A 26,926-nucleotide genomic window follows, 5' to 3' on the forward strand; every position below is an offset into this window, starting at 1 on the left:
GCAACTGAGAAACAAAACCCCGCACAAGCTGGAAACAAGAGTCTCTGGAAGAAAGTGGCCATGTTTTTGTAGCACTGGATAACCCCTTTAACTCCTTGTTGTAGCAAAACGGCATCAAAATCCACAGGTAGGGGCTGGATGATCCCTCCTTAGGGTGCCTTCACACCTACCGTATCGCAGTAGAAAATCCGCTGCAGATCCGCAGCGGATTTAACTAAATGAATGAACACAGCACTAAATCCGCACTTACAAATCTGCTGCGGATCCGCAGCGGATTTGACAGTGCGTATTTAATACTGTGTTCATTCATTTAGTTAAATCTGCTGCGGATCCGCAGCGGATTTTCTACTGCGATACGGTAGGTGTGAAGGCACCCTTTAAAGGGGTTGTCCAACGAAAATCTTTTTCTTTCAAATCAACTGGTGTCAGAAAGTTATATAGATTTTTAATTTACTTATATTAAAAAATATCAAGTCTTCCCATACTTATCAGCAGCTGTATGTCATCCAGGAAGTCTGACCCAGTGCTCTCTGCTGACATCTCTGGCCGAGACAGGAACTGTCCAGAGCAGGAGAGGTCTCGGCCAGAGATGTCAGCAGAGGGCACTGTGTCAGACTTCCTGCAGGACATACAGCAGCTGATAAGTATGGGAAGAATGGAGATGTTTTTTAATAGAAGTAAATTACAAATCTATATAACTTTCTGATATCATTTGATTTGAAAGAAAAAGATTTTTGCTTGATAACCCTTTTAATTCCCTCAGACATGTCTGTCACTCCAGTGATCTTGGTCGCTCAGGTCTATTGTTCCCAGACTGACCTAAACTTTCTAGTGGAGTTGAAGCGAGTTTTAGGGTAGCTTCACACACACCGTATCGCAGCGGATTTTCTGCAGCAGATCCGCGGCTGATTTGATCTAAATGACTGAACACAGCATCAAATCTGCACCATAAAATCTGCGGATCTGCTGCAGATCCATTGTGTGTGTGAAGGCACCCTTAGACCTTCACAAAATTAGGTCTAACGGACTCCGGAGGTCCAAGCCTACCTCCCCTACTATACCAGAAGTGTAATACAGCCTTTCTGTGTCCATATTACAGCCGCAAGTCCAGCCTGACCACAGATCTATAGATCCAAATAGACATGATAATGGTGATGTGTGGTGCTGTCCACTCTGGTTACTGGACTCTGTCAATCATGTGAACATTTAGCATTTGTCTAATTTGGAGGACGGATCGCCTCTCCTTATGGGCCCTCAAGATTGGATATAAGTGGAGGGTTCAGTGCTGCTGCAGGTGAGGTTTCGTGTAGTTTCTAGCCCTACTGGTGAGGGTTATTTAAATTGTACAACCCCTTTAATCTGATGGACCTAAAACCAGAGAGAGCTCTGCTAAAGCCTCCCACAGACAGTAGGCGAATAGAAACCCCATGTTGATGTAACTTACCTTCTTCCCCCAGCGAGCATTGTTTCCCATCTGTTACCTGCTGACCATTTAGGGCAGGGGTGACGAACCTTCTGCCCTCCAGCTGTTGCAAAACTACAATTCCCATCATGTCTGGGCAACTAAAGATATAGCTTTGGCTGCCCAGGTATGATGGGAATTGTAGTTTTACGACAGCTGGAGTGCCATAGGTGTCCCACCGCAGACCTGGATATTCCAGACTTGAAAGCTTCACCATGTCCGGCTGAACGTCAAATGATTCAATAGACTCTGTGCCTGGGACATTCTCTCTTCCTTTGGCGTTCCTTTAGAAAGACCCTGTCTTTTCTCTTTTTTTTTTTTTTTTTTTTTTTTTTTTTTAAATCCTATGCAACTTTTTTCTTGCTTTGTCCCTATTTTATTATATGTGCCCAGGCTCATTCATATATAAACCTATATAGTTTTCTGGGCCACCTATCCCTATATTTTACACACAGGCTGTCCAGGCATGATGGGAATTGTAGTTTTGCAACAGCTGGAGGGCCGAATGAACTCTGAGTGTCATCCAATGACATCCATGTCTGTGTGTGTGTGTATGTATGTCCTTTCCTTAGGGCCGTAGTACACGGCACAATATTAGGAGCGAGTGAGTGCCGAGAAGCAGTGGGAGGGGCTGCCTGTCTGGACGATCTTTAGATAGGGATGGCCTATAGACTAGAGCGGCGGTCTGCTGCTACCACCGCTCCGGTTACACAGAGCAATGAGCAGCAGACCATTGCTATCGTGATTTTGGTTTATGTTTGAAAACAAAAATCATTGCCTTCCAACATGAGCTTTAAGTCCGATCGAATATTGACCAGGTACGGCGGATAAAAGCTTCGTGTAATAGTACTCTTACTGTGTATTACATGTGTAGCCTCCAAGGGCCCTATTATTGTGAGGATTATCGTGCAAAAAATCGTATAATCGTTCCAATTTAAACGATAATCGTTCTGTGTAATTGCAGGCAACGATCGAAAAATCGTTCATATGTCGTTGATCGCTTATTTAGATCTGAACCTAAAATTATCGTTAATCGTTTGCTGTAATTCCACGTTCGTTCGCTTGCTCAAGTTCTGCGTTTTTTCCCTAATCGTTCAGTGTAATTGCACATTGTCCATTGTTTTTCTGGGATCAGAAGGAATAAACGATCATAGTAACGATCGCAATAACTATCGTAACTAATGATTATCGTTCTGTGTAATGTGGTGAACGATTTCAGGTTAACGATAAACAATCTCGTTTGCGATCGTTTATTGTTAATCGTTAAAAATCGCTCAGTGTAATAGTACCCTTAGGCTTTATGCACATGTCTGGGATATTTGCCATCCAACTTGGTGGCATCAGATTAAAAAACATTGCCCAGTTTGTCTTATCTGGCCCCAACATGGGGATAGGGTTCACGTTTGTCCGGATCACCAGACGAATGTGAACTAACATGGGATGCCAGAGCTGAGGATGTTGGTGCTATTTTTCCTGCTAAATATTCTTTCAGGTTTTTTTCTCTTCAGCAAATGTACTGTCTAATGTGCTGCAGCATCTCCGACACCCAGTGTTTGGCTGTATGGGTGAAGGGGATACAAGTATACCTGCTAATGGTATATGATGTAGAGACCCTGGAGCTGTGATCATGTTATGTCTTCTCTGCTGATCTCTGTTGATCATCTTATGTGGCAGGGCAGTGACCGGCCCCAGCCTTCTGCTGTGCTGCTCCGAGGCCTCGGCTTTCCAGGTTGTGCGGGATTTGAGTCATTTACGCTTTTAATCATTGCAGTGATGTCAGTCGGCTGAGCTGGCTGGTAATCTGCACTGATAGAGTTGTGAAATTATGATCAGGTCTCATTACTCAATGAAGCGGCCTCCGTTCTCCTCATTCTCCTCATTACCTAATGAAGAGTCACCGGCTTACTCGCATCTAGTCACATGTGCGTGTATGAGGCCTCCGAAGGTGTCCTGCTACAACATGGAGCCGTGTGTTTCTAGCTCTAGCAGTAACGTTTATTTAAATAGTAACCTCTTTAGGGTGCGTTCACATGTGCACGATCTGCAGCAGATTTAATGGCTTGAGTGGGTACGAGTGGGAAGTGAACCCACCCTAAATCTGATGGACTTAAATCCAGAGAGCGCCACTAAAGCCTACCCTAAGCCTTCAAAATGGAGGCAATGTGATGTTTGTGACGTCACTGCTGTTATTGAGTCCCTGTGAGTCCCTTCCATGGTGCTCAGTTATTTCTCTTTCTCTCAATTTGCAGAGACCTGCTGTTAGCCAGTAGCACAGCATCTATTCCTTACTGCTATGTCAGTGGCAATGAAGAGCAGGCTAGCATGATGCTGAAGGATGAATTACAGAACACTTCTATAGATGGCATGTGGTGGGAGTGGTTAAAGGGGTTCCTGATGCACTGGCTTTGCAGGGGGCTGCGTGAAGAGAAATGTAAGAAATTGCATCACAGCAGGAAAGCACTGAACTGCTGAAATGAAAGGGAAGTCTTGATTTACCTTCAAGAGAGAGTGTGACTAGAACGGAGCCTAAGGTCCCTATTACACGGAACGATAATCAGCCGAACCGGCCCTATCTGGCCGATTTATCATTCAGTGTAATAAACAAAATGATCAGCCGATGACAACCATCATCGGCTGATCGTTGATATAGGTTTAGACCTATAATTGTCGGGCACCAAAGTGCATACATTACCTATCCATGGTCCAGGGCTCCTCTTGCGGTCCGCTTTCTCCCCGGGTCCCGCACGCTGCAGCTTCAGATCGGCCTGTCTGAGTGGACAGGCCGCTCAGCCAATCACTGCAGGACTCCTATTCCACGGAGCGACGGCAGCAGATCGCTGCTATATCAGTCGATTGTTTTTCAACACGTTTGAAAAACAAGCAACGCAACAATCAGCCAACATGAACAATGTCGACTGATCGTTGCCCTCTATTACATGGGACGATTATCGGCTGAATACGGCCGATAATTGTTCTGTGGAATAGGGCCTTAAGACAGGCCGCTCTGAAGCTGCAGCGTGCGGGACCCGCGGAGAAGCGGACCGCAAGAGGAGCCCTGGACCATGGATACATGATGTATGCAGTTTAAGCAAGGGCTACAAGGACATCAGTAAGGATGTCCATGCGGCCCTTGTTAAACGATTATCGGGCCGTGTAATAGGCCCAATAAATGAGCTCCGATCTAGCAGATCGGCGCTCGTTTACAGTTTTTATCGGGCTCCCATCAGGCCATGTAATAGGACCCTAAGAAATGCTTAATTGTTGTTGTGTTTTTGTTTTCTCCAGCATGTGTCAGGGCATGCTGAGAGTTGTAGTTTTGCAAAATCCAGAGAGCTTGTAAGTTGCAGATTTGAGACTGTTCATCACTTGTATGAAGTTGTAGTTATATGAAGATGCATGCTATGTTCACCAATCTGGGGCGCAAAACTACATGTTCCAGTCAGGTCATGATAGGAGTTGTAGTTCATCAACCACTGGAGAGTCAGAAGTAGTTGGATAGTGTTCTAGATGAGCCCATGGGTTGTCGGGGCATTCTGGAAGTTACAGCTACAAGTTACAGAACACGGCTATTGCTAAAAAAAAAAACATAAGGGAATTTATCATGGGCTGTCAGGGCATGCTGGGAGTTGTAGTTTTGCAACAGCTGGAGACCACTTTTAAAGACTTTATTTACTGTGTATTGTTTGTTTTGTTTTAACATTTAGATACTTTGTGCCCCTTCTGTGCATTGTATACAGTACATTAGATACTTTATATCTCTTCTGTGCAGTGGATACAGGACATTAGATACTTTGTGTCACTCGGTGAATACAGAACATTAGATATTTTGTGTCACTCATGTGCAGTGGATACAGGACATTAGATACTTTGTATCTCTTCTGTGCAGTGGATACAGGACATTACTTTGTGTCACTTATGTAGCGGATACAGGATATTAGATACTTGGTATCACTTCTGTGTGGTGGATACGTTTTTGCGGGTTAGATACTTTGTGTCACTCGGTGGATACAGGACATAAGTACTTTGTGTCACTCATGTGCATTGGATACAGATTAGATACTTGATATCACTTCTGTGTGGTGGATACATTGTTGCGGGGGCAGCACTCACCTTCCCTTCCTTACTGTGTAGACGGTGAACTCTCCCTTAACCCCTTCTTATCCCTTCCGTTGCTATCTCTGAGCATAGTTTATGGAGGAGGGGGCTTGTTCGGATGGGTCCCCTCCCGGGGCTTGTTGTGCTACTGTTAGGCCCCCAGCACCTCTGACCTCTGCTTCCCCCAGTGTCATGGATTAAGATTAAAAAAAAAGTTACACTTGAATGGAGGCGGCGCCTGTCCCTGCCCCACCCCTGTTATCCATCGGCATCCAATCATATCTCCCTTTCTATTTGTAGTTTTTAGTGTCATTTTCAGTTGCTGTGGCCAGCCAATCGGCCGCCTCCTGTTTGGTGACATCACCGGCTCCAGCCCTGTTCCCTCCAGCTGCAGACCTGCCTGCTTCCTTTCTTTTTTTTTTCCCCTTCTTTTTTTTTTTTCTTTTCTTTTTTTTTTCTAACTAAAATGGAGTCTGGATCGCTGCCTTAAGGAGTACGCTGGGGGTTTTCTGATGCCCTGCCGTCTGATGGGTTTTCTTTGATGCTGACATGTAACGGACCTGCAAGCAGGATGGTGGTAGACGCAGCGAATTCCAATGGCCCCTTCCAGCCAGCAGCCCTGCTCTATATCCGCGGTGAGTTGCATTTTTTTCCTTCCACCTCCCCCCCCCTCCTTCTCCTCCTCCTCTTCTTCTTCTTCCTCGTACAATAGTAAAGGCTCCATTAATAAATAGCCATTGTGAAGGCTGAGAAAGAAAAGCAGGAAGTGCCGGGCGGCTTAACCCCTGAGCTCCCTGGCGGATAACCAGACCCCCCCCCCCCCCCTCCCCACCAGCAAGGACGCGCTCTTCTTTAACCCTTTAATGATCAGGGATACATAGCTGCCTTTCTTCTCCTCCTCCTCCACCTCCCCCTTCAAGCTCTGCTTATGTCAAAGGATGTGAAATCGCTATCCAAGGGGGGGGAGGTGGGCCGGTAGGGGGGCTCGCTTCCACCAGACACAGACAAGACCTCCACGCCAATGTCACATTATGCCCGGTCTCTCTCCGGCATCACGTTATACCCCGCCCCCAACCTATTTGTTGGTGGTGATCGCCTTGATCACATGAATTATACATAAATCATGGCTCTCGCTTAGGACACGACCATTTCAATGATCCCTACTAGTTTCTTTATTTGGACTCCTTATTCTCCGGTGCATGACTGGTGGATCCACGATTCTACCCACCTCCTTTTTTTTTTTTTTTTTTTTTTTTTTTTCTCTTTTGTGAATGCTTTGTACCTGGGCTTTAGTTTATTGTGGTGTGTAACATGAGAGGTAAAGCGTTTGCATGGTAGGGGGAGGGGAAGTAATGTTGCAAGTGTTTTAAATAAATTTTGTATATTGAGACTATTAGATTTGCAAGGGCAATAGTCTGCATGCAGCAGGAGCAATAGTCTGCAGACAGGCCAAGTGTATGGTGCAGGTTCACATTGTTTCCTTCTTTCAGTGCAGCAACCTGTGGCACTTGATCGGCTGTAGTTTTACCACAGGTCGGAGATCATGGCTTTTAAGGCACAATCTGTTTTACATTTACTGCAACGTACACATTCATTTTTATGAATACCTGTCAGCATGCTGGGAGTTGTAGTCATTGCTTTAAAGTCACAGTCTGAACATAAATTTTGATAAATCCAGCTGCAGTATATACCGTAGCGATGTATACGCGCCTCCCATCAATATTTGCCCTATTCTTGGTTAAACAGTGCCACCCTCGTCCTCGGGTGGTGCACTGTTTTTAGGAATAAAGTAGCATTTTTTTTTTTTTCTCTAATCCTAGGTTAATCCTTTGAAAGGTTGTTACAGCCATTTTTGTACCAAGAGGTTGACCAAAACTAGAAAAAACGTATATCTTCCAAAAACTACACCCCATGATTCCACAGGTTGTTTCTGGTATTGCAGCTCGGGCCAGTGATTGAGGCTGAACTGCAGTACCACAAAGAACCTGTGGACAGGTAGGGAGCTGTTTTTAAGAAGGTGGGGGGGGGGTGGAGACAGCCATGTTTGCCTAGTCCTAACCAACCACTTTAACCCTTCAGTATTTGACTTTCATTTTGTATGGTCTTGTGTTGCTACCCTGCAGCACGATGAGAGTTGTAGTCCAGGACAGCGTATTTCTGCTTATGTAACTATGTGCGATGTTTCTCAGAAAATAAAGAGTATTTTTTTTTTCTTTTTCTCTTAACAAAGGGGCTAGGACTTATTTTCAGTGAAAAATGTTAGCATGGATAGATCTATTTAGCTCCACTACTACATATATATAGTAGTCAGCTGCCACTGTTGTTTGGCTCCTATACTGTAAGCTCCCCTGTAGTAAGGCCTCCATACTGTATACCTCCCTCCCCCTTTTGTAGCTGTTCCCCCATACTGTATACATCCCCTCTGCAGGTAGTCCCCATTTTGTATATGTCCCCTTCTGTGCATCATCCTTCTGTTACCCCTCCTGCCTCCCCTGCAGCCTGTGTTGAGCAGGTGGGGGCGGAGCATATCAAGTCTGGCAGTGATTGGCTGATGCCAGCTTTTAGAGCAGACGGGTGGTCGATAACCTAGACAACGAGCTGTCAACAATAGGAGGGAAAGAGGAGCAGGAGGAAAGTTTGCTAAATGAATGTATTTGCAGAAATATTAAACTTGACAAGTATAATTATATAAGTTGAGATTGGAATACTCCGGAATCGCAGTGGCTTTCCATCTGCGAGTTCTGCATCAAAATCTGCTGCATTTCCAGTACTGTCAGTTTGTATGGGTATACCTACTGGTAGCAAAATTTTCATTATGCTGCAAGTATGTAAACCCCCTCCCCCTTAACCCACCATGGCCAGGTGAGTACTTTACCTGTCCATGCTCCAGCCTGCTTCTGTGGCTCTCTGGTGTCCTGCTCATCCAATCAGTGTAAACACACCCTTTAGGATTATCTTTTTCCTAGTGTGGAGGATTTGCTCATCTTTCTCCTATTAGGTCCCGTTCACATCTGCAGATTTTACCAATATCTCTTGGTGGTAACAGGTGTACAGGCCTTAGAGACGTTACACCTCTTATATAAATCACTGTACTTGTGGTATATCGCCATCCACATGAAGGGGGTGGTCAGGACCCCGCATATTGTATTCGTAAAGGATTTGATAATGGTTTTGGCTCTACCGTGTAATTCATCCCATTACACACTCGTATACACCGAGCCGACACCTCATAATTTCCTAAATTAGTTTGCTGTCCAAGTATATTAAAAAGTTACAAAACTTTTATTATGCAGTGAGTCAGCCACATTAACCTAAAAGAGGCCGAATGGTGGATCCAGAAAATGGCAACTTACATTTCAATTATTAATAATGCCTATATAACTTTTTCTCCATTAGTAGCCAATAGGCTACCAAAAAACTGTATCCTATTCTCTCTCTTAAAGGGGTTGTCCACTTATGAATACATCTTAGGGAAACACTGGGTTTTTGACTACAAAGAGTGGAATGTATAGAAGAATAAAGCGACGCATACTCGACCACCGCTCCATTCATTGACTATGGGTGTGCCCAACACAGCCGAGCCCTTATGAGCTACTGGTATCAATGAGATGCCTATTTGTCAAAGGTTGTCTTTTTTTTTTTTGGTTATCTAATAGATACTTGTCGTTGACAGCAAACCTGTCTGGTGACAAGTTCACTTTAAATAGGATTATTACCCCAGGCGGTTCCGTGACCAATCAGAAGGAGGCGTCGCCATAGTGTGTAGTGTGGCTAAGTACAGGGTAATAATAGTTATCCTTAAAATCATCAGATCCATGAATGAGAATGAATTCCGTCCGGACAGGATGGTTCTGGATTGTTGCTTGATGACTGTACTTCTCCTCCCATTTGTGTGTGTGTGTGTGTGTGTGTGTATGTACGTATGTATATGCGTGTGTAAAAAATAAATAAATATATATATATGTGTGTTTGTGTGTATAAAAAAAATTATATATTTTTTTTTATACACACACACATTATATATGTGTGTATAATTATATAAAGTGTGTGTGTATAAAAAAATTATATATATACACATATATATATATATGTGTGTGTGTGGCTCTCTTCAGTGTTGTGAAACTGCAACTCTCAGCAGTTGGCTTTCCAGGCACGCTGGGAGTTGTAGTTTTGCCATAGCAGAGATGTCAAAATTTGGGGTCTTCCCTTCAAGTGCAACACAGACCCCTTATAACCTGGTGCTCACAATACACATTCATGTCCCGGAGCTCTGCCTGCCCTGACATCCCTTCTATATCATCAGCCCCTCTGGTTTATTGATAGCAGCTGTAATCTGCCTTCTCTCTGTCAGACACCATGGGCAGATGCCTCCCCAGCAATGACAATTCGCACGTACGATCATTGGGTTTCTGAAATAAGTCAATACGTGGAAAGAGTCCAGGGGCTAGGACTGCTCCAATATGACCTCCATGAGATAGCCACGCATACTGTATACATGTAATTCCGGACACATTCATGTGATATCACTGATGTCTTTCGTGTTTTAAAACCTTCCTCTATATCTCAAATGCACAAACATGGACCAGGCTGACTGCAATGGAGTTTGGGGTTTTTAACGCACCGTTCTATTCTCGCCCTGTGTGACTCCGGATAGGATTGGATCTTGACGTGAGAAAATGTATTGCATGTATGCATTCACTCAACTGAATTTATAGAGGGGGTCGCCCTCTAAAAGGGGATGTCAGTGTCTGCAGCATGCAAATATCGATTCGCTATAATGAAAGACGATTTCCTAGCCCAGTTCCAGATGTTTGAGCATACACGTATAATGGCTATCCCTGCCAGACAAGGTGATGAATGGGGGGCAGTAGGGGGGGCTAAGCCCCTTATAACCCCAACAGCAAGAGGTTTGGTAAGATGAAATGTAGCATATCCAATCATTCTCTCCTGCAATATCTGGATTTAGAGGAGAGTCATGAGGACCACCATATACCCAATGACCATCTAATGCAGCAATACACAACCCTTTAAGTGTTGGGCCTTTTAAGTGTTGCAAAAGTACAATTCCCATCCTGCCCGGACAGCCTTTGACCGTCTAATGCAATGGTAAACAACCCATGGCCCTCCAGCTGTTGCAAAACTACAATTCCCATCATGCCTGGACGGCCTCTGGCTGCCCAGGCTTGATGGGAATTGTAGTTTTGCAACAGCTGGAGGGCCAAAGGTTCCTTACCCCTGGCGTATGTTCACCCACTGGTTACACAAGGTCCATAGACTACGTCATGATTTGTTCTGTTTTATTCCCTTGTTGGCAGTGGTGACCATACCTCTTATCCCTCAAATCTGTAGATGGTGGCATTGGGATACATATAGAAGGACGTATAGCTCAGCGTCGTCCGATGTGTCACGCTGCCTCCCCCACCCCATTTATCTGTGAAATGCAGATATTTCACATTTTGTTTCCATGTTCAGGCTTGACTGGGAGCGATGCCTGCCGAAGCCTATGAAAATGTGACTACATACCGAGCGCACATGATTGACGGCCGGCCGCCTCACTCGCTGCAGACACCGTAGGGGTGGGAGGCTGCCGCTGCCTTTTATTGCTGCAAGTACATTCTTGTATTTCTTCCTTCTAAATGCAGCTCGGCTACTAGGAATACATACTTAAAGCACACAGGGCTAGTCTATTGCATCATGCTGTTATGTCCATAGGATCAACGGTCCACTGTAATCTATTGTTCCCTGTTGTCAGCCATGCCAGGCTGCTGTAGGGAGGACTGTTGTTTTTCAATGGGAGGAAAAGCCTTTATCCCTAGTGCTGTATTACTAGACAGATCAGCCATCCAGTATTGTCGGAAACCTGAGTGACATCCCCTTTGGCTTTCCAGGCATGATGGGAATTGTAGTTTTGCAACAGCCTTGGGCTTAAAGGTTTCCCATCCCTGTTAAAGGGGAAGATTGACTTTCAAATGATGGCAGCAAAAGCCAACATGGGCTACAGGCACCATAATGAGTGTTTGTAATAGCCTCAGTACACAAACGCTGATCTACAGGGCCGTAAAACTACCTAAACCAATCAGCCATGATAGTAAATCCATTACAGGTGAAGTGAATAAGCTAGATATGCATCTGCTGACAGTGGCTTCTGTCCCTAGCAGTCGGGGGGTGGTAACATATTAGGAGCAAATAACGGGTAAGTTCTTGTAGTTGATGTTGGAAGCAGAAATAAAATGGGCGAGTGTAAGGATCTGCTTGACTATGACAAGTGATGTGTAGATGCCAGGATAAGGGCATCTCTTAGACGGCTAGTCTGGTGTTCATGGTATATAGTGGTCAGTACCTACCAAATGTGACTAATGAAGGACAAACTGGGACAAGGTCATAGGGCCCAAGGCTCATTGATGGGTGTGTGTGGGAAGCATGAAGGCTAAAGGCCCTATTACACAAAGTGATTATCGCCCGTTACGGCTGATAATCGATTTATGTAATAGAAAACAACGATCAGCCAACATGCATAGTGTAATAGCGCCGGCAGGGACCGAAGAGCAAGCTAGCTCACTTGATCCTCTCAATCGGCCCGTGTAATAGAGCCTTAAACCATCTGATTTGATACCAGAGAAGAGCTGCTGTAGAGCAAACTGTCGAAAAACAGAGTCAGATCACACAGGAAATTGCAGCTTGTTGTGTATGGGGCCCCGCAGACCGGTCAGCATGTTAGGCCTGTCCACCACCGAAGGGGTCTGTGTCAGTACAGAACTGGTGCTTGAAGCAATGGAAAAAGATTACTGGTCTGATGGGTCATGTTTTCTATTATGTGCATGGGTCCTATTCCACGGGCCGATGAGGGGCCGATCAATAATGTAAAGGGGCCGATCAATAATGTAAATGAGCTCTGATCTACTAGATCGGCGCTCGTTTGCTGGGCCTATTACACGGCCCAATAATCGTTTAGTTAGGGCTGCAGGGATATTGTTACCGATGTCCTTGCAGCCCTTGTTTAAACACCATACTTAACATAAAAATCTTGCAGGTCTTGTCCTGCCCTCCTTCTTCCTCCCGGTCCAACGCGCAGCAGCAGCTTCAGTGCCGCCTGTCTGAGCTGACAGACCGCTCAGGCAAATCCGCTCCTGGCCAGTGATTGGCTGAGCGGTCTGTCAACTAAGACAGGCCACACCGAAGCTGCTGCTGCGCGCAGGACCAGGGGGAGGAAGGAGCGCAGGAGAAGCCCTGGAACATGCCTGTGTAAAGCATGGCGCTTGTGGAATCGTCAGTGGCCCGCTGCGCATTTCTATTCCACGCAGCAATGCACGGTCGGTGCCCGATCTTAGGTTCGAACCTAAATAAATGATCAGTCGAAGACACGATCATCGGCTGATCGTTCTCTGTTTCACGAAGCGATAATCGGCAGCTTATCGCTCCGTGGAATAGGACCCTTAGTCTGCCTCCGTGTGCGTCCCTTACTTAGGGTATAGATGGCACCAAGATGCACAATGGGAAGAAGACATGAAGGCGGGGGCAGTGTGATGGGCAATGTTGTGCTAGAGTCCTGGCATTATGTGGAACCATGAAGCTTCGTTGCTGTGGTCCTTAAAGGGGTAGTGCGGCGCTCAAATTATTCACAGAATAACACACATTACAAAGTTATACAACTTTGTAATGTATGTTATGTCTGTGAATCGCCCCGTTCCCCGTGTCCCACCACCCCCCACCCGTATACCCGGAAGTGTGGTGCATTATACATTACCTGATCCGTGTTGAGGGCCGTCCGCCATCTTGTGCCAAACGTCATCTTCGGACGGATGGCCGAGTCGCTGCCGCCCGTCCCCCCTCCGCTGCATCGCAACTGTGCTCAGCCGCGATTGGCTGAGCACAGTTATGATCAGCCAATCGCGGCTGAGCATCAGATGACGCTGCAGAGGGCGGCCAGCATTCGGGACAGTCGGAGCTGTTTGCCGTCCGCCCGAAGAAGACGTCACTCGCTGAAGATCGGAGACTGGTGTCGGCACGTGAGAGGTGAGTATAGCGCACCACACTTCCGGGTACACGGGTGGGGGTGGTGGGACACGGGGAAGGGGGCCATTCACAGACATAACATACATTACAAAGTTGTATAACTTTGTAATGTGTGTTAGTCTGTGAATAATTCTTTACCGCCGCACTACCCCTTTAAAGAGGCCTTCTGCTGTGAATGAAATGACCTTTGGGGGTGAGAACTTGGGGGTAGTTTGATGTAATGGACTCTGCTATACATTTACTACCTTATTATAATAGAACAAATTGTCTCCCTCGCTTTGGTCCTGTAACTTCTGTGCAGTCTGACCCTTCTTATTGCGTCTATGGCCGAGCTCTCCCAGATTTATTGTAAATTGCCTTCTAATGGCCGCCCCCAGATGTCACCTCCTATATTTCCTTCTACTAGATAAAATTCATGTCTCCGTTTTTCTGGCTGAGGTAGCTGTCGTCTGCACGGCGGAGCCTGTCTGCCATGTTGCCGACTCTTATATTTCCAGCCCTGAGCAGCGGCTGTTCGTGCGTCGCCGTCACTTAGCACCTTTCCAGTTAGAGAGCTCTCAGCCATCAATGGTTTCCTGGCAACGATGACGAAGGCTGTAATTGAGTTTGACTGTGTATTGTGTGTTATTTACTGGGATAAACTCCGGTGGATTTCCTGCCCCCACTCCCGTCTCCTGCCTGGTGCACGGGGCGAGGATGATACATGGCATCGCTGCTCATTAGCAATCAAGGACGGGCAGGAGAAGCCGATGCCAACAAGAAGCCTGCCCGCCAGCTCTCCACATACAGCTTCTCAGACCTGCGTCATCTAAAGCTTTCTCTTGATTTGCTTCTTGGCTATTGCTTTAGCTCCTTAGTGTATGGGGAACCTTCGGCCCTCCAGCTGTTACAAAACTACAATTCCCATCATGCCTAGACAGCCAAAGCCTAAGCTTTGGCTGTCCAGGCATGATAGGAATTGTAGGTTTGCAACAGATGGAGAGCCGGAGGTTAACCCATCCCTGAGTTTAAGGAATATTCTAGGTTTATATCGAACAAAAAGTCCTGCAGCTTTCTAATAGACGAGTAGTTTCTGCTTCGTAAATCCTCGGGGAGTGACGTTTTCCAATCCACACGCACCTGGAAACGACGGCACCTTTTCAGTTTACAATTTGCAGCAAATTTATGGTACAGTCCATAATAACATCCAAGTGTAACACGCGCATGTTTTTCAACTGCTAGAGACGATATTGCCCCGTGTAAGCCTGCGCTCACATGCAGTATGAATGCATTATTTAATTGCAGTGCAGCATCACTTCCTTGCGGTAATGAATCATCCATCCGGTCTTCGTTTTAAAGCCAATGTACAATCCGGTAGATCGCTTTGGGATTTTTTTTCCTTAATGGATCGGCGCTGGCATGGGGATGTCATAATTACATAGTTAATAAGGTTGAAAGAAGACAAGGGTCCATCAGGTTCAACCTAGGGAAACCCTACTGTGTTAATCTAGGGGAGGTGAAACCCCCCACGGGGCAGATGACAATTGCCCCATCACAGGGAGAAAATTTCTTCCCGACTTCATTGGCAATCAGAATAATCCCTGGATCAACGTATCACCGAAAATCTAATGCCTATAATTTAATATTATATTGTTCAAGAAAAAAAATCCAGGCCTTCCTTGAACTTATTTAATGAATTAGCCATGACAACATCATGTGGCAGAGAATTCCACAGTCTTACCGCTCGTACAGTAAAGAACCAGCGTCGATGCTGATGGTGAAGTCTTCTTTTCTCTAGACCTAGAGGATGCCCCCTTATCATTGTTACAGACATAGGAGTAAAAAGATCACTACAAAGATCTCTGTACTGTCCATTCATATATTTGTACATTGTAATCAGATCACCCTTAGTCGTCTTTTTTCTAGTGTAAATAACCCCAAGCTTGATAACGTGTCCTGGTACTGTAACCCCCCCATTCCCTTAATGATCTTTGTTGCCCTCCTCTGCACCTGATCCAGTTCAGCTGTGTCCTTTTTTATATACCTGTGCCCAAAACTACACATATTTCATATGTCAGTGGTGCGCAAAATTCTAAAGGAGCCACGTCGCAGAGAGGCGTGGAGATCTTCACACTGGGGCTGGCGGCCTGCCCACAATACTCCGGGACGGGACGGTGTTGGAGAAAAGGCCAACACTGTGAGCAGAAAATGGGAGGTGTTTCAAAAAAAAAAAAAAAAAAAAAAGCACCTCGCCACCAACATCCCAGCACCAATACATTACGGTACAAATACAAAAGCAATGTACCGGATGGTGTGAACAAACCCTAATAGGGTTATCGATCATTCTGATCAGACTCGGCGAGCTTCCCTTATCATCTGTCCCCAGTAATAGAGGACGTGCAGCCGACAGCTGAGTGCCAGAAAGGGCCGCACAACTGATCGAGTATTGTGATGGTCCTAAATGCACCAGTCAGAGATTGGCACTCGCTTACATATGGTTTCAAGTCCTGTCTCTTTCCAAAAAGTAGGTTTAGGTATACATCAGGATATCAGTAAAAACATATCTGTATGTTATATTTAATGTGTATATTTATTAAGGTGTGTGTATTCAGCTAGTATTAGCTCATTGAGTCGTTCCTTTCTATCTGAAACTTTCTGGAATCCTTTCGTTCAGTTGTGATCTCATGGTGACCCTGTGGAAATGAGGTGTGTTTCTGTGCTCTCACTGTCATCACCATCTCAGCCAGAAGAATCTAATGTATGATAAAGTTGCATGGACTGTTCCACAAAAGGTCTTCACTGAGTGGGGACAGAAACGCACATAACAGGCCGCTGTCATGCATTCCATCACACATTTGAAGGGCTACGTCTATAAAAACTGACCGGTGCTAGTACGGACCCGCAATTGCAGCACCCATCACTATGCTATGAATAGGACTGTGCATTGCAGACAACTATGCATGCGGGTCCGCAGCTACAGACAGCACTACAGAACATGTGCATGAAGCCTTACTGATTATGAGTATACAGTATAAAATGGATTTGATGCCTGCTCCTGCTCCCTGTATGTATACTTTAGTCTCTTAACTTATTTCCAGATGTATAGAGAGAAGAACTATTATGCTGTCCTCCTGGTAGGCAGAGATGGCACTGCCTATAGCTGCCCTCGTGATGCTGTGCTGATGCATCATGGGATTGATAGCGGATTTAAAAAGGTGATGCAGTATAAATCTAAAAGTCAAGATGGTGGCTGATCGGAGGTCACATGACCCCGGTGCCATAATAAAAAGTTTATGGATGCAGCTGAGCTGGGATAAAATTGATGACACTGCAGGAATGGCTGTATTCATGTTTTCCAGGGGAAATTTGTATGCGGCCCTGCTCATCAGGTACTATAGAGGTATTTTCTGAGAAGGCAACCGGTTATTTCCAGTATCTGGCAATTGACAATGTGCGTTTATGGTTGCACAGCCCAGCCATGATGTCTATGTAAAGTACATTGTGCACAGTACTTACAGCTATGGGATGCATGACTCCATTGCAGATATATGGCAGCCTCCTGCTGCGTTAGTTACTTCCATCGGAATAGCCCACAGACGGCCGTGCAGTTGATGTTTGTGGCAGCTGAGACTGGTGGTGTAGTTGATGTTTGTCCGGGGTCTGTAGCCAGCTTGCTGAGCTCCACTTCCGCACATACTTTCGCCGAGGCTTTGTATCTCATAGCAGCCACATAAATGACTCTCGCCTCTCAAGTGTTTGGCCACAAATAGGAACAGTATTTTTTTTTTTCACTTTTGGGTTATTTTAGGAACAAGTTTTTGGGTTTCTATTAAACGTCCTGAGTTTGAATTTTATATGTGAACATTATGTGCCTCTTCCTCATGCATGTTGGATGCCGTATTGACTCCAGCCTGTGGCCACGTTCCCTCAGATGAACTTGGAGACCCAGTTGACCTAAAATGAAGTAGAACCATAGTACGTTCAGCGCTCGGATACATGAGACTGTTTTTATTTGTACATTATAGCATTGTGAATACAAAGATGCAAAAATATTAGTCCTGTAAAAGCTAAGAAAAAGATAGGATTGTTTTATAGTCATACATTGGTTACTTAATGCATAACATACTATAACCATAAATACTATAACAGCCTAATAAATATATGCATCAAAAAAGTGTGGTCCAGAGTCCTGAACCTCTTCCTTCTGTTAAACGTGTGTGTATATAATTTTATATATATATATATATATATATATATATATATATATATATATATATATATATATATAAAATATATTGTATATAATTTTTAGTATTACAGAATGAGGTTGGGAGACATTATTCATTCGATCATGGGAACACATCCTAAGTAGCAGTGGAAGGATATGAAGCCCAGTGTTGATGGCATCCAGAAATACTTCAGGCACCTTCCTCCTTTACAATAGAATATACCACGTGTTATGTAGTCAATCTTACAAACGCCATGGCACCCTGTAGCGTACCTTGTAGCGAGCTTATCGCACCCTGTAGCGTACCTTGTAGCAGGTTTATCACACCATGTAGCGTGCATTTAATGACATTGCGCATATCTGATCAGGCCGGTCCACTTATATCACCCTGTACTAACCCTTCCATTGTAGGCTTGTGGTTAGAGCGTTAGGTTGCAGAATACAGAAGAGTTCTTGCATGTTCAGAATCAGATCGCCTCCATGGAAACTGATGATGTGATTATGACAGGGCAATGCAGGGGGGCAGACGGCATCTTCCTTCCATTCCTTCATATTCCTATAGTAGTGACGTGACCTGTATATAGAAGAATGAAGGGATCCTTTTACCATCTGTGACTCAAGGCACCCAAAATTTTTAAAATAAATGACCAGTACTGATCTATCCTCCAGCTTATTGTATTCCCTAAGGCCTGGGCGACTCTGTGACTAAGGCTCATAGAGAAAGTGATGGCTTCCTAGACTGGATTAGTAGAATAAGGAAAAGCCTGTATGTATTGATTTGGTACTGGCACCATTCTTACCATTTATGTGTGTTCTCCCTCTGCAGATGTGCCCCCAGCTGAGCAGGAGAAGCTGTTCGTGCAGAAGCTGCGCCAGTGTTGCGTCCTCTTCGACTTTGTTTCAGACCCATTGAGTGACCTGAAATGGAAGGAAGTAAAGAGAGCGGCTTTGAGCGAGATGGTGGAGTACATCACCCACAACCGCAATGTCATCACAGAGCCTATCTACCCTGAGGTCGTCCACATGGTGAGCCTATAGATCTCTCTGGTAGGGGGTTAATACTGTATCAAGCTTGCCATACATGTGCGATTGCTGCAGCTGACAGCTGTCCCTCCCAATCCTTATATATATATATATATATATATATATATATATATATATATATATATATATATATATATGAAATGGAGCGAGTGGGAGTAAGCCGCTGCCAGACTCCTGACTGCAGCTTATTTCTGCTGCTTGTCTGTTATCAAGAGGTTTCTCTAAGGCCTCAGACATGAGTCTTTATAGATATGACCTGGGTTACAGACCTTGGATAATTTCTATCTTTAATAACACATTTACCTTTATTTCCAGTTTGCGGTGAACATGTTTCGGACATTACCTCCGTCCTCTAATCCGACAGGAGCCGAGTTTGACCCAGAGGAAGACGAGCCGACCCTGGAGGCTGCATGGCCTCACCTGCAGGTATTGCCCACCAGTCTGTCTCAAAGTCCATTTTACAGGGCAAGTGACATGGCTGATAATTGAGAACAGGAGATTGCATTCAGACTGAGCACTTTGGGGCAGATTCCAGCAAATGAACTTTTGCTGGAATGATCATTGATCAGCAGACAAAATCCTTAAACAGGCGTAAAAATCATCTATAGTTGTACATGTACATTCAGTGATTGTCTTGGTTCATGCACCACACCCACTTGTCCACCATGGTGCATAAAACCAATAGAGATCAGGAAAACTCACAATGCAAGAGTCCGATAGGTATTTGAATACCAGTGGCTGAAGAAGTTGGATGCAGCCCTGGGGTGACCTGGAAAGCATATTTAGGATTCCTCACGGCGGCTTCCAACTACTTGAGCCACCTGTCTTCAAATGCAGAATGATCGGATTTGAGCATGCTGGAGTTGCGCTCATCTCTAAAAACTGATCAGACTTTGTCCCATATCCCAGCAGTGATGAGACTAGCTCATTAAAGTGTCTTGCTCATGGAGGATTTACCACTATTGAAAGTTTTATTTCACTGTTAACTCTTTCTTTCAGCTCGTATATGAATTTTTCTTGAGATTCCTGGAATCTCCCGATTTCCAACCCAATGTAGCAAAGAAATACATTGACCAGAAGTTTGTTCTTCAGGTGAGTAATTTTCTTTATTTCAGGACTGTAAAGTTTTCTTAGCTGGAGAGTAATATTTAATGCTTATCTCTTAGTTACTGGAGCTCTTTGACAGTGAAGACCCCAGAGAGAGGGATTTCTTGAAGACAACACTCCACCGGATCTATGGGAAGTTTTTAGGCCTCCGAGCTTACATCAGGAAACAAATCAATAATATATTTTATAGGTGGGTGACACAACTTGGCTGTGTAGAATATCTGAATGTTTAGCAGGTGCTTTGCAGCTTGTGTAATATCTGTGGGGCCAGACCATTGGAAGCTCTGTGGTCTATACTCACAGCATGCTGGGAATTGTAGTTTTGCAACAGCTGGAAAAGCCACAGGTTGGGAATTACTGTGGAATACATTCTTTCCTTAGGGAGAGGGGAAAACTTCAGGTAATGCTACAGGGGAAAATGGGCAATATGCTCTCCTCCAGAAGGAAAAATGATCAGCCTTCCCCAGAGGGTCTTCCATCTGGTTATTCCACAAGGCTAGGTTCATACTTCCATCATTGGAGCAGAACATTAGGATAATTTACATGCTGTACACAACTAACCCCATTAACTTTGGGTCTAGTGTTTTCTACATTGTATCCAAAAACATTTACGTTTAGGGCTGTAATACACAGTCCCACTTTTGCTGTAAGCAAACGCTGATCTGCTAGATTGGTGCTCGCTTATTCAGCCTATTACACGGCTCAATGATTGTGCAGCAATGGCTATATATGTAGTTAGCAGGTATGTGCAGCACAGTAATCAAGTTATTAATTACCTGTCCACGCTCGTCGGCTTGTCATCCTGGTTTCTATCCGCTCACTGCAGACACCAATGAAGCTTCTGAACCTGTTTAGTGACAGGCTGCTCAGCCAAACAATGGCTGAGATGGGACAGAGCCGCAGCCTGTCACTTCGTAGACTGCATCGGAAGCTTCGAAGATGGCTGCGGGGAACAGGCAGGATAACACTGGGGAGCCAGTAATTACTTTCTATATACTTTCATCAGCCACCAATGGGGCACTGATCAATTTTAAACTAGGTGAAGGACAATGATGAGCCGATCGGCTCCTTGTCGTTATTACATGGGGCAATTCTGCCTGATAATTGTCCTGTGTAATAGGACCCCTTGGAGTCTAGGAAAGTTGGTTCAAACTCCAAAGGACATAATTGGACATATTCATGACCCAGCTTTCCCAGAACCAGATATATCCTGGTTCACTTCTCTACCATATCATACAAGAACAACAATAAAGACTATAGCAATGCTGGGCAAAGACTGGTTTCCGAAATGGTGTATTGAACGTTACCGGGAAATACCGTTGCATGTGCATTATTTTGTGCGTGTTTTTGTTGGAATCTGTATTGGAGGCTCCTAACAGAACCTGTGATGCAGATGTGAACGAGACCCAACTAATGGTTTATGTGTTATATGTTATCTCTCAATTTCACCTCCGTATAGCCTACTTGTACAGAATGTTCTTGGCGCTGAGCTCTTTTTGTTCCAAGCACTTAATGGAAGGATCTGGTCACACGTATTGTTCTTTTCTCTGCATGCTAGAAATAAAGGGGAAAAAATATATTTCTCTTTTTATTCCGCTGACACACACACAGCTGCTTTGTGAGGTGTGACGTCATTAATTTATAGTTTCATTCTAGTCGTTTTGACGGAAATGTGTTTCGCCGCCCGCAGCCTCCACTGAAATCCACATTCTTAAACAGTGAAAATTCATGTCGCTCTGTGCTGTAGAACGGCCGACCCTTTCATTGTAATAATGACAGAGTCCCTCTTGTGCTTTGTCTTCTCCCTGGAGCGTTTTTTTGTTCATTAAATTGTTCCGCTTTGTCTTCACGATAACCCTGCATACAAACCTTCAGTATAAAGGGCCACGAAACTTGCTGCATGTTACTCACCCACTCATAACCTTGTACACCCTGAGAATTGAGTGGGGGGAGGGCATGTTGGTTTTTTTCCCAAACGGGGCCCTTCTCTATAATTTACGATGGGGGTCAGACCCCTTGGACCCCACTGACCACTAAAAGGTTGACCCTGGTGCCTCTTCCTCCATAACTGCAGCAAGGAGGAGCGGCGGTCGTAGCATACACTCACTGTTAGCGCTAGTCCTCTGTTCCCCAACCTGTGGCTCTCCAGCTATTGCAAAGTTACATTTCCCAGTATGCTTTGACAGCCTTTTGAGAATTGCAAAACTACAGTTCCTAGCATGCTGGTTGTCAGGGCATGATGGTAATTGTATTTTTGCAGTGGCTGAAAGACAACAGATAAATGGCTCCTTTCTCAACATCACTTTATGTGTGAGCCATGTGACTGTAATATTGGCTTTAGAAAGTCTTGTTTGCAATGCATTTGGCTCTTATGCATTCTTTTTTTTATATTAGGTTTATTTATGAAACTGAACATCACAACGGCATAGCAGAGCTATTGGAAATCCTTGGAAGGTCAGTATATAAGGGAAGCAAGAATTGTGCCTGATCCTTGATGCAGCAATAGCTGTGTGTATGTATGTGTGTGTGTGCATATGTATGTATGTGTGTGTATATATTAGTGTGTGTGTGTGTGTGTGTGTGTGTGTGTGTGTATGTTCGGCCGTACTCCTCTACACAGAGTGATGTGCTGCCGATTGATTTTTAAACATGTTTAAAAGGCAACAATCAGCCAATGAGCGGCTCTTCAGCTGATTTGTTGTCTGTATTACACAAAGCGATATTGACCCAATCGGGCAGATTATCCCTTCGTGTAATAGAGGCCTTAGGCATAGCCGAGAGTAGCTGTCATTCCACAAATCTCAGCACATCCATTGAAGTCTGTATTTATGGGACGCATTATTTCTCTTCCTCTGCAACCTGTCAAAAATGATTGACATCCAATCAAGTGAAGATTGTAGATTTACCGGCTATAGGTTACTTTTTTTTTTTTTTTTTTTTACTGCTTGTTGACGTTATCAGATGGAGTCATGTGTTTGGTTTGCATTCCTCTTTAGTGAAATGGCGCCCCTGGTGGCCACCCTGAGAAATGGCTAACTGATGGATTAAAGAACGCATTTGAATTGTCAACATTCTAAACGCAGTCTTATTGTTACAATGGACACATACCCCTGCGTCTTGCTTGCATAGCACCAGTCAGGTTTTCCTAGCACATGCGTATACTAATTGCAAGTCAGTTGCCCTACCAGTATATTATTGAATTAACCCTTGCATTGGGAAGCCTGCAGTCTTTGCAGGTGTCCTGATTTTACAGATTTACCTCCTAATGCATACTAGAAATCTGTGTTCTCATAATAACTGGGTACAACAACTGTTCTTCCTGTCCTACAGTATAATTAATGGATTTGCCTTACCATTAAAAGAAGAGCACAAGATATTCCTACTGAAGGTATTATTACCGTTACACAAAGTGAAGTCACTCAGCGTCTACCATCCACAGGTAAGAAATTACATCTATACCTTTAGGGGAGGGGTACAATCACAAATGTTATGTGCCTCCTGTACTTGCTCATTTCTTAGCCCGGCATCATGGGGTATTTTTTCTGTATTTGATGTGGTCATTATGTAAATATGTCACTGACAGTAACAGACACATGCGGCATGTATGAGCTGTGCACATTTTGTTCCTATATGTTCACATATTGATGTAAAATTACATGAATTTTCTGCGATAAATTTGCAATGTCATGTTAAACAAAAAAAAAATAACGTAATGTTTTTCTGTTTTCTGTTGTAGCTGGCGTATTGTGTAGTTCAGTTTCTGGAAAAGGACAGCACACTTACTGAACCAGTACGTTGTTTTTTTTTGTTTTGTTTTTTTTGTTTTTTTTTTATTTTGGTGACATTAATATCTATCTTATAAAACCGGAAGAAAATTTGTGTGTAACTATGCCTCAGGCTTGAAGGTTAGAACATGGTTCCCCATCCTGTGGATCTCTACCTGCAGCAAACTTACAGCTTCTATCATGCCCTAAAAGACTTAGGCTGATGGGATGGGAGTTGTAGTCTTGCTTGGAGAGTCACAGACTTGGAGGGGGGGTAACACTGTTAGAATGGTATTAGACAAAGTGATTTTCGTTTTCCCTTTGGAACGCTAAACAATTGCTTTTGAGAACGATCTGAAATCGCTCACCACAGTACACGAAAGGATGGATGTTATTGTTGTTATTGCGATGGTTCTATGCTCACTCAGTACCATCCACAAAGCGGGTTATCTACAAACAACTTATTTAGACTAACAGCTATGCGAACAATTGACAAACTACCAATGTTTTTTTTTTTACTTTGATGTACAACTTAACATTTGCCGTTTGATCGCTAGGTGTTATTACAGGTAATAAAGTAATCGCTCGTTTCCGACTTTGTAAACCATAATCGCTCTGTTATACGGCCCTTAGGGTTGGATTATATACACGCAGACTGGTAGATCAGTCCTCATTTAATGAGCCTATTACACATAGCTCTGTTATGGTGCAGGCAGGGCTGCTGGATCATCTGTGCAGCCTTTTTATAGTCTAGTACTTTTACAGTGTCCTCTATTATACAGGACAATGAACAAGAACTTTTTGACAGCTCAAAACCATGTGATTTAGCCTCTGGGCCTATAACACAGGGTAATGTCAGCCTTAGAGGTAGGGAAGACATGGGTTTAAAATAGAGAGGGATGCCATGTTTTATAGATTTCAGTACTGAATATGTTGGGTTACATCATGTTTTCTGTCTGTCAGCAGCAGATATCTGCTTTGTTTTTTTAAAGGGGGAGTTTGAGTAAAACAAACAGACCCTTGGCAGAGTACTTTTTCTCCCCACCATATCCTTTCCTCACAAGACCGGGTTTATAGAAAGTCTATGAGTCCGGCTCCAGCAGCGAAGAGATGGTGAGGAGAAGAAGCGCTCAGCTGAACGATTCTCCCTGTTTAGCAATTGGTGGGAGTCTCAGAACCCAGGCCCTGTCTCTGACGTGTCAAAAGTTTACAAAAATACTTTAATATATTGAGTCAACCTATAGAGAGGAGTCCATATTTTAGGAGATAGATGTATAAATGAATAGATATATTGTGCGTGGTTTTATAGGCTAAGGTGGAGAATCCCTTTAACTTTACTCTGTCTACCTTTGGGCCTCTGGGAAGTAACCTCAGGCATGTTGTGTTCTCTTCAGGTGGTGATGGCACTGCTGAAGTATTGGCCCAAGACCCACAGTCCAAAGGAAGTTATGTTTTTAAATGAACTAGAGGAAATTTTAGACGTCATAGAGCCTTCAGAGTTTGTGAAGGTTATGGAACCACTCTTCAGACAGCTGGCCAAGTGTGTGTCCAGTCCGCACTTCCAGGTATGCTGAGTAAACTACTCCCAAATTATGTTTTGTAGATACTTCTCCCATCTGCGCCCCCCCCCCCTCCACCCCTTCACCCCCACACCCCCAACCCCTTCCATCGGTCCTACAACATCTAGTATTAGGCTACCATATACATTAGATACTCGGCTGGTTCTTTAGACAACCTTCTTACATGTACGCCCTTTGATTGTATTTCAGGTGGCAGAGAGAGCTTTGTATTATTGGAATAATGAATACATCATGAGCTTGATCAGTGACAATGCAGCTAAAATCCTTCCCATAATGTTCCCATCGTTGTACCGAAACTCCAAGACGCATTGGAACAAGTAAGCAGTTTGTCTTTCTTATACACAATACAATTACAGCATAAGAGATGGAAGTCATGGGACCTGTCTGCTGAGCTGCTGAATAGATTCAGCTCCATATACTGTACATGTGATCAGCAGTGTTGAATAGAGTGAATCTACACATACGTAATCCATGTATCAGATGGTTGTCCTCTTATAGTCAGAACAGTAAGTGAATCACATGGGGTCCCTTGCAGCAGAAATGAAAGGGGTTTTGTAGGTACAGTGTCCTTACCAGGGCTCAGATTGGGAGATGCATCTGCTTGCTGGTTGGGATAGCTGAGGCACCCATCCTATACTTAGCAGCCATCATGCACAGGTCCCATAAATTAGAATAGGACTTATGCACAATACTTACTAGGCATAGGATGGACAGTATGATAAATATTCCCCCCTTCCCAGTGATCAGATGAATTCTCTCCTTACCTAATATTGTTATAGAAGAGTATAACTGGACAGACACAAAAGAATATTCCTGTCTGATATCCGTATGACTCTTCACTAGGATATACTATAACGTCATGATCAATGAGGATCTGTTCTTCTCCAATTTGGAAAAAAGAAGAACCAAGAAACCTTGTTTGTTTTTCTGCAGGGTGTCACTGTGCACAGAACCGCAATGCCACCACGTTGTCCAAACCTCTTGCCTAATTGAATTGTATCTATATTTTACTTAATAAACATTTCTGTGTACGATAAATGTAACATATGATATCCCTGTTATTTTTTTCCTTTTTTTGTGAAACCAGGACTATACACGGCTTGATATATAATGCTCTGAAGTTGTTTATGGAGATGAACCAAAAACTCTTTGATGACTGCACTCAACAGTTCAAGGCAGAGAAGCAGAAGTAAGTCCTGATAGTGGTACGGGACTCCTTATCTTCTGACAAACAAGCTTTTCCTTGTTAGTCAGCTAATGGTTAGTCCCGTTGCAAGGCCTATTCAGAAGGCAACCCATTGATATGAATGGACACTGTGTACTTCAGTTTCCCTGTGATGATGCTGCAGAGAAATGCAGGGATCCCACATTACAGCAAATCTCTAGGTGTTGCTGGCAGTAGGGCACTTTAAGTACCCTAATAACAATAAGTGGGTTAGCCAAAGCGGAGTACCCCTTTTAAAGTGACAGCTTCTGATTTCAGTTGGGTTTTTTAGGAGACAGTAGTATCACTGATTGGGAACAAGCTGCAGCTGTAAGGGCCTGTTTACACTACGGAATAGGCGGCAAAATCCTGTGTGGAACCCCTGCGCACTGAATCCTGCCTGCTTTCCTTTTGAATCTGAGGGAACAAGCACCTTTGCTCAAAGTATTA

At 44.1% G+C, this 26,926-nt stretch overlaps 1 protein-coding gene across 2 annotated transcripts in view; it reads left to right on the plus strand.

Annotated features, from left to right (window-relative positions):
• Window positions 1–26,926, plus strand: part of PPP2R5C (protein phosphatase 2 regulatory subunit B'gamma) — a 51,821-nt gene that overhangs the window by 20,743 nt on the left and 4,152 nt on the right. Inside the window, exons 1-11 of one of the 2 annotated variants that reach the window (XM_069951364.1) lie at window positions 5,991–6,192; window positions 18,604–18,803; window positions 19,137–19,247; window positions 19,821–19,913; window positions 19,988–20,118; window positions 22,323–22,382; window positions 23,259–23,367; window positions 23,665–23,718; window positions 25,087–25,257; window positions 25,462–25,589; window positions 26,360–26,461. In XM_069951364.1, the coding sequence (XP_069807465.1) occupies window positions 6,099–6,192; window positions 18,604–18,803; window positions 19,137–19,247; window positions 19,821–19,913; window positions 19,988–20,118; window positions 22,323–22,382; window positions 23,259–23,367; window positions 23,665–23,718; window positions 25,087–25,257; window positions 25,462–25,589; window positions 26,360–26,461 (1,253 nt within the window). In that variant the 5' untranslated portion in view covers window positions 5,991–6,098. Of the gene's footprint in view, window positions 1–5,990; window positions 6,193–18,603; window positions 18,804–19,136; window positions 19,248–19,820; window positions 19,914–19,987; window positions 20,119–22,322; window positions 22,383–23,258; window positions 23,368–23,664; window positions 23,719–25,086; window positions 25,258–25,461; window positions 25,590–26,359; window positions 26,462–26,926 lie in introns of those variants that run through there. The other variant, XM_069951363.1, reaches the window with a different exon arrangement.

The sequence above is a fragment of the Dendropsophus ebraccatus genome, chromosome 13, assembly GCF_027789765.1.
Source record: "Dendropsophus ebraccatus isolate aDenEbr1 chromosome 13, aDenEbr1.pat, whole genome shotgun sequence".
Classification (NCBI taxonomy): Eukaryota; Metazoa; Chordata; class Amphibia; order Anura; family Hylidae; genus Dendropsophus; species Dendropsophus ebraccatus.